The sequence below is a fragment of the Ammodytes marinus genome, assembly GCF_949987685.1.
Source record: "Ammodytes marinus genome assembly, chromosome: 1".
Taxonomy (NCBI): Eukaryota; Metazoa; Chordata; class Actinopteri; order Uranoscopiformes; family Ammodytidae; genus Ammodytes; species Ammodytes marinus.
The window spans coordinates 30114325-30122780 of record NC_137230.1 but is presented as its reverse complement, the minus strand read 5'-3'; the positions used below and the strand labels follow the sequence as shown (position 1 = coordinate 30122780).

Sequence of the window (8456 nt, the reverse complement as noted above, 5' to 3'; positions counted from 1 at the left end):
TCACATGTCAAATATTAAAATCCAAAAGTTTAAGTTTTAGTTTAAAGTTTATCAGTATACCTCTTCTAAAACATTTTCTAAGTATGTCGGAGGTGCTAATGCTAAGCTAAAAATGTAGCCATGCTTATAGCACAATTCCATGGGTTGCCTGAATATATTTACAGTCACATGCCCGGTGCGGACGCTGCAAACCGAAGTGTGAGAGTACCGCCCGCACAGGAGGCGCTTACTATTCAAACCAAGCGCTCCTTGACGCCGAGTTGACGGCAGAGCTGTGCTGGGAAAGCACGTCGGCATCTCAGTTTTGGCATGCGGCTGCTGTTGCAGTAAGGTAAGTTATGCTGCCATTAAATGTTGATTATCACTGCGCTTTTGATTGTCATAATGTTATTGATAGAAGTGATTTAGTTTAGTAGCTGTCTGCTGTTCATGTTACTTCGGAGGGGTGACTATGTTTAGCTAGCGATCTAGCTATCTTAAATTGGCTAACAGGTGCGGGCTGCCTTGACTGACATTTTCGAATAGCGGGCTGGCTGAGTAGGGTCCAGCTGCAGCCCCGGAGACAAACACCGTGGCGTGACGGACGTGATTTTTGACTATTTAGCTTCCATGACATGTCTGCTACGTCACTCATGTGCCCTAACCCTAACCACCCAGCTATGATGCCTGAACCTAATCCTCAAAACAATATAAATAACACAAACTTAGTAGCATATCGATCTGCGGTCTTTTTTATTGTTTGACGTGACGTACTCAACATGGCTGCCGCGGTTCTGCCGCTGGCTTGAGGGTGTAACGATCCATCGATGTAGATCGATCCAACGTCGTATGCTTTTATTTTGAGAATGTCCTTGCTCGGGTGTTTGTGACACTATTTCCGCCAGACCGCACCAGGCTTTTCTCGCTTGTGTCGTGTGTGATTATCAAAGTTCATTTCGAACACTAGAATCCATCAGTAACATACCTATCGGTGTTGGCACCATGGGGGAGAGGATCATATATCCCCGCTGACAGATCCGTCGAACCGACGTTACCCGGGCAGCGCTCGACAGGCTCGCGGGGGTTAGCAGCCGAGCTAGCGGGACATTTGGGCTGTTATCCCCGCGGGCTGTCCAGCTGCCCGGCTCGCAGTGTAAAGTTCCAAGAATGCGCGGCTCGGCTGCTCTCTCAGCGGTGAGAAGCTCCTGCACTCCCCGGGGCGGTCACCCTCTCCGCGGGGTGAATGTACGAACTACAGCAGCCTCAGCTAAAGAGGATAGCTCTATTAGGCTAATGAGCTAAGCTAAGGAGGAATCCACCAATCTGTGCCCTGAAACCCCACACGGCCCAAAACTACTCAAATGTCACTCCAAGCATTGTTTACTGCCGCTACACCTTAAGATATGAATAATAAGAGATTGAAAGATATTAATCTTATGAAAGATATTAATCTTTCAATCAAATAATTCAAGCTAATATTTTTTTTAGCTGTATTTTATAAGGAAGTCCCCTTGACATTAAATAAAATGTCATCAAAAAGAGGGAAATGGCTGAGGTAGCAGTTTAAGTTTGTTTATCCTGTTAATTTCAAGATCTTTAGTGTTCAGAATGAATAAAAATGGATGAAAATTATACAAACGATTAAGAAGGCTATATCAACATGTATTTTTCGATAATGAGATAGGCCATCTTGTGTTAAATGGGCCTATAATATCGTCTTATATCGATCGCAGGCCCCTGAATCGAATCGAATCGAAATTGTATCGCAGCAGATATCGGCAAATATCATATCGTTGTCTAATGAATCGATGTAATATCGTATGGTGATGAAAGCAGCGATTTACACCCATAGGCTTGACCGCAGTCTGGTTGCGTTGTCTGGTTAGTTAGTTAATCTCAACAACAACGCACATTATACTCTCATCCGCTGTCTTTCTGCTCCAGTCAATTATCTGCCTGTCTGCTGTGTCTGTGTCGCTGATCTCGGCGTTAAAGTGAGCGAGTTTGTGCCAACACACTTCGATAGTGCATTTAGCCTACTCGCTTTTTTTCTGTTCACCGCTACAGCAGCGGGTTAACACTAGAAGCCTCTATTGAAGGGATTGGCGGTCGCGCTGCGTTCAGCACTGGATAAAAGGTGAGAGGTCGCGGCTCGCGGGACGCGATCTGTCCTCTTGTCCACTGCAGAAAACAGCTGTTAAGTGTCATTCTAGTTGAGGCGCTGCTTTAATTAATCGCAGAAAAAAAAAATCCCCGAATATTAAGGGGACTATTGGCGGATTATCAAATTTATCATCATCACTCGTCGTTCTGCCTGACAGCGCGCCGTATTGCGGGCCCATTTTTGGCTTCTTTTTTCTTTCTTTCTTCTTCTTTTTCCAATTGGTAGTCAAGGCTGGCGGAAACACTGTCGTGTCAGTCGCGCTGGAGGAAAGTTTCCTCAGCAGAACTTCTGTTCTCTCCACGATGAGCTCAGACTGCGCAGAGTGTCACCTGTCAGTGTTCAAAGCACCACGAGTTATGAAAAAATAACCAGTAGGTTACTAGATAAATTAGCCCTCTTCCTCTGAGTTATGAACTTCAAACAATTTTTGAATAGGCTACACCACTGTTGGCAAGAGTTGGAGTTCAATTAAAACTAAGCTTATTCAATCATTAGCCTATCAATTTAAAATCTTTAGCCTACTGTTCAGTGCACTCTCTGATAGCCAACTTTACAGTATATTTAATGTTATTTAATCAGTTCTGGTTCTTTGCATCACGTGATTTTATTTCCAAAGTCACTGACCAAAAGTATTCTGACAGTACAGTACAGACACTGCTGCCCTATGCTGATGTCCCATTCATCCAAGTGCCTCGATAAAGTTATTGCTGTAAATTGGCATGTATATTGGTGTGTACTGTAACGGTATGGCTTTCTGGTCAAATTAAAACTGTATCTGATTAAAGGATTATTGATGGCTGCAAGGAGACGCAGGACGCCTCCTTTACAGGATGCAAGAGATCTCGCTGCCAGGGGTCTGGACAAGACAGCAGAGTTGGAAATGAAATACATCAGTTCTTTTAAAGGTAAGTTGTTTGGGTTTAGTTGCATAGCATACAACAGTGCATGTTGTGAGGGCACACAGGTGGTCATTTGAGTGGGTACCAATTTAAATTTGTGCTTTTTCAGAAATGGTAGTGTTAGTCTGTGGCAGGTTTAATGTTCAAGACAAATCCTCCTATGTACAAATAAAGTAGCCTGATCTTTAATCTTAAATTCCTGTTTAATGTAATGTTGTTACAAATGTATATCTGAAAATCAAAGCTATAAAGTCCCAAATCTATAATGGATCTCTATAATAGGCTGAGCTGAGGCAGGGAGGGACATTTAAAAAATGTACCTGCAATAGTGTGTGGCCCAGAAAAATGCAGGGCTCCACACTTATTTATTTTACCCACTGTTCTGAAAAAAATGTCCCAAAACCAAAGGTTGTTTCTTTACGTTATTATTATCTAGTGGTATAATGAAATTATCGTTCACATGTTAGAGTCTAGAAAGTAAATTATTATCATTGTTTTCCTTAAATAATAGGTTTAAAACAAAACTTATCTGTAAAGTTATCTGCAAACTGTAAAAAACTGACTAAATAAATGTGAATGTAGAAATACAGTGTAGCATTATCAGGGAACAAAATGGAGTGGGTCCCCTACTTGCATTGATAGAGAGCTTGGTGATTTTTTTTCAAATTTTATGCATCAGAGATGAGCATCACTGCGCAATTGAAGAAATAACACCTACTTATGCTACTTCTAGGGATATTAAAAATATAACTGTAAAGCTTTCAGTGGTGTATTGTTTTCTGTATATGTGCACTAGGTCGAGGGGTGTTTGCCAAGGCCAATTTCCAAAAAGGCGACTTTGTGGTGGAATATAGAGGGGAATTGATAAATTCTGAAGAGGCAAAGAGGAGAAGGAGAATATATCATGGGAGGTGTGCAGTCTTCATGTTTGACTTCTCTTGGCAAGAAAGAACATGGTGGTAAGGCTTAGATTACATTTTACAGGAACAATTTAATATTTTAATGGCTCAAACATGTGTGTAGGAAATACACTATTTATACATTTAATTTATTAATCACTTGAGATTGATACAACATTTGTGAATGGGGGCACGACCAACATTCTTTTAGCTCATTGACTAATCCGTAGGAAATTAATCCAAGTCGAGTCAACAAGGTTAACTGAAATCAATATCCGTTAATTGTAACCATTTCAGTTCAATTAATTTAATCTCAAAACTGTAGTAGTGACTTCTAGACACAGTTATCATTTGTTTTCCTGAGTAAAACAATCCTCCAAAGACAACGGCATACTGTTATGTATTTCGCTAAATATTTCAACAATCAATGATATGAATTTGTGGAGCCTTTATAAGTAATTTATTTTATGTTTGAAGTGTCGATGCAGCACAAGAAGATGACAGTCTTGGAAGGCTGGTCAATGATGACCACATCCATCCAAACTGTCGGATGAAGAAGGTCGTAGGAGAGGGCAAGCCACATCTCTGTCTCTTTGCTCTGAGGGACATTAATACTGGAGAAGAGATCACCTATAACTATGGAGGCACTGACTGGCCTTGGAGGAAACAGGTTTGTCAAAATCATTGTCTCTCATTTGGATGACTATTGATGTTGAACATTAAAATAAATGTGTGGATCAGAATGATGCACCATTTCTTTTCTTAGATTTGAACCAATACTGGTGTTTCTGCCTCTGATTATCTTTCGTTTTGTGTAGTTCAGGATAGCAGGATGTTTAAGTCTGCTCTGTACAATATATTATTTTGGATTAATTGAATTAAAGCAATTCAAGTTTACACTGTGCTTAGTGTAAATTATTGTGTATAAAAAAGGACAAGCTATTTATATATTCTTGCTTTTGTCACTCTGTCTTGTTTCCAGTGAGTTATATCTGACGAATAAGGTGATGTGTATATTAGACTTGACTTTCAGGGACGAGGAATAGCAATCTTGATGAGCTTTTGTAAAACCTCTATTGTTATTAATGTGACTGGTCAAACTTTAACTTTAACCTTGTTTCCTTTGATTGCTGCAGAATTGCAATTGAAAGCACATTTTGGTTTTGTTTGGGTCAGTATGACTGGACATAAATGAGCATTCCTCAGCTTTACTTGTTGTTAACTGTAATGGGAACAGTAGGCAGCTTATTAATGTTAGAAATCAGAAACAACTTAAACATTTCAAAAGTATAACTGCTTTGTGTCAGATGGAGGAAATCTTTAAGTAATACAACCACAGTCATTGTTGGCCATATTGTGTATCTACCCATGGTTGATGTTGTTGTGCAACTGAAATGGTGTCACTGCTCACTAACTGCTCAATAATAATTCTCAACTGATTGTTCAGGTTAAAGGAGTCTGCTTTGCCCCTGAGTCTTCTGAGACTGACACCTGCAGATCCAAAGATGAGGCTCTTCAGGGACCTTCATGCGACCAGATGCAGGTACGAATTTCTGTCAGAATGTATTTAAATGTCTATCATTCAACTATACTTTAGCTCTAAGCTTTTCTTCTTTGATTGCTGCGGTCTTTTCACTAGAAGACACATTTTGGTTTTGTTTGGGTCAGTATGATTGGACATAAATGAGCATTCTAGTTTTTATGACTTGATGAGGTCCAATCAGAGTGCTTTAAGAAGACCAGTGTCAGACACACACGTTTCAGGTCTTCATGAGTTGTGGGGTCCACGGTCACTGAATAATATTTTACTATTTTAAGTTGACTTATCTTCATTTTTCTGTCCTTAAACTTAACAAAACACCATCAATAACATGCATCCTTGAGCTTGAGCTTGGTTTTACTCTCTACCAGACAGACCAGCTGTTGGTCTGAGGTCAGTTCATCTTGTCCAGTGTCAGACACACTTTTCAGGTCTTCATGAGTTGTGGGGTCCACAGTTACTCAGTAATATTTTATCATTTTAAGTTGACTCATCTTCATTTTTCTGTCCTTAAACTTAACAAAACACCATCAATAACATGCATCCTTGAGCTTGAGCTCAGTTTTACTCTCTACCAGACAGACCAGCTGTTGGTCTGAGGTCAGTTCATCTAGTCAGACCTCAGCTTTACTTGTTGTTAACTGTAATGGGAACAGTAGGCAGCTTATTAATGTTAGGAATCAGAAACAACTTAAACATTTCAAAAGTATAACTGCTTTGTGTCAGATGGAGAAAATCTTTAAGTAATACAACCACAGTCATTGTTGGCCATATTGTGTATCTACCCATGGTTGATGTTGTTGTGCAACTGAAATGGTGTCACTGCTCACTAACTGCTCAATAATAATTCTCAACTGATTGTTCAGGTTAAAGGAGTCTGCTTTGCCCCTGAGTCTTCTGAGACTGACACCTGCAGATCCAAAGATGAGGCTCTTCAGGGACCTTCATGCGACCAGATGCAGGTACGTATTTCTGTCAGAATGTATTTAAATATCTATCATTCAACTATACTTTAGCTCTAAGCTTTTCTTCTTTGATTGCTGCGGTCTTTTCACTAGAAGACACATTTTGGTTTTGTTTGGGTCAGTATATGATTGGACATAAATGAGCATTCTAGTTTTTATGACTTGATGAGGTCCAATCAGAGTGCTTTAAGAAGACCAGTGTCAGACACACACGTGTCAGGTCTTCATGAGTTGTGGGGTCCACGGTCACTGAGTAATATTTTACTATTTTAAGTTGACTTATCTTAATTTTTCTGTCCTTAAACTTAACAAAACACCATCAATAACATGCATCCTTGAGCTTGAGCTCAGTTTTACTCTCTACCAGACAGACCAGCTGTTGGTCTGAGGTCAGTTCATCTACACACTTTTCAGGTCTTCATGAGTTGTGGGGTCCACGGTTACTCAGTAATATTTTATCATTTTAAGTTGACTCATCTTCATTTTTCTGTCCTTAAACTTAACAAAACACCATCAATAACATGCATTCTTGAATTTGAGCTCAGTTTTACTCTCTACCAGACAGACCAGCTGTTGGTCTGAGGTCAGTTCATCTAGTCAGACCTCAGCTTTACTTGTTGTTAACTGTAATGGGAACAGTAGGCAGCTTATTAATGTTAGAAATCAGAAACAACTTAAACATTTCAAAAGTATAACTGCTTTGTGTCAGATGGAGGAAATCTTTAAGTAATACAACCACAGTCATTGTTGGCCATATTGTGTATCTACCCATGGTTGATGTTGTTGTGCAACTGAAATGGTGTCACAGCTCACTAACTGCTCAATAATAATTCTCAACTGATTGTTCAGGTTAAAGGAGTCTGCTTTGCCCCTGAGTCTTCTGAGACTGACACCTGCAGATCCAAAGATGAGGCTCTTCAGGGACCTTCATGCGACCAGATGCAGGTACGAATTTCTGTCAGAATGTATTTAAATATCTATCATTCAACTATACTTTAGCTCTAAGCTTTTCTTCTTTGATTGCTGCGGTCTTTTCACTAGAAGACACATTTTGGTTTTGTTTGGGTCAGTATATGATTGGACATAAATGAGTATTCTAGTTTTTATGACTTGATGAGGTCCAATCAGAGTGCTTTCAGAAGACCAGTGTCAGACACACACGTGTCAGGTCTTCATGAGTTGTGGGGTCCACAGTTACTCAGTAATATTTTATCATTTTAAGTTGATTCATCTTCATTTTTCTGTCCTTAAACTTAACAAAATACCATCAATAACATGCATCCTTGAGCTTGAGCTCAGTTTTACTCTCTACCAAACAGACCAGCTGTTGGTCTGAGGTCAGTTCATCTTGTCCAGTGTCAGACACACTTTTCAGGTCTTCATGAGTTGTGGGGTCCACGGTTACTCAGTAATATTTTATCATTTTAAGTTGACTCATCTTCATTTTTCTGTCCTTAAACTTAACAAAACACCATCAATAACATGCATCCTTGAGCTTGAGCTCAGTTTTACTCTCTACCAAACAGACCAGCTGTTGGTCTGAGGTCAGTTCATCTAGTCAGACCTCAGCTTTACTTGTTGTTAACTGTAATGGGAACAGTAGGCAGCTTATTAATGTTAGAAATCAGAAACAACTTAAACATTTCAAAAGTATAACTGCTTTGTGTCAGATGGAGGAAATCTTTAAGTAATACAACCACAGTCATTGTTGGCCATATTGTGTATCTACCCATGGTTGATGTTGTTGTGCAACTGAAATGGTGTCACTGCTCACTAACTGCTCAATAATAATTCTCAACTGATTGTTCAGGTTAAAGGAGTCTGCTTTGCCCCTGAGTCTTCTGAGACTGACACCTGCAGATCCAAAGATGAGGCTCTTCAGGGACCTTCATGCGACCAGATGCAGGTACGAGTTTCTGTCAGAATGTATTTAAATGTCTATCATTCAACTATACTTTAGTTCTAAGCTTTTCTTCTTTGATTGCTGTGGTCTTTTCACTAGAAGACACA

General features: G+C 39.8%; 1 protein-coding gene across 1 annotated transcript in view; it reads left to right on the top strand.

The window, feature by feature from the left end:
- Positions 1-200: 200 nt before the first annotated feature.
- LOC307251571 (uncharacterized protein) overlaps positions 201-8456 on the top strand; it is a gene marked incomplete at its 3' end in the record, with an annotated part of 29950 nt that continues 21694 nt past the window's right edge. The window contains exons 1-8 of the mRNA XM_080028943.1: positions 201-331; positions 2929-3048; positions 3839-4001; positions 4419-4611; positions 5389-5484; positions 6348-6443; positions 7296-7391; positions 8257-8352. Of these exons, the coding sequence (XP_079885069.1) occupies positions 2937-3048; positions 3839-4001; positions 4419-4611; positions 5389-5484; positions 6348-6443; positions 7296-7391; positions 8257-8352 (852 nt within the window). The 5' untranslated portion in view covers positions 201-331; positions 2929-2936. The remainder of the gene's footprint in view (positions 332-2928; positions 3049-3838; positions 4002-4418; positions 4612-5388; positions 5485-6347; positions 6444-7295; positions 7392-8256; positions 8353-8456) is intronic.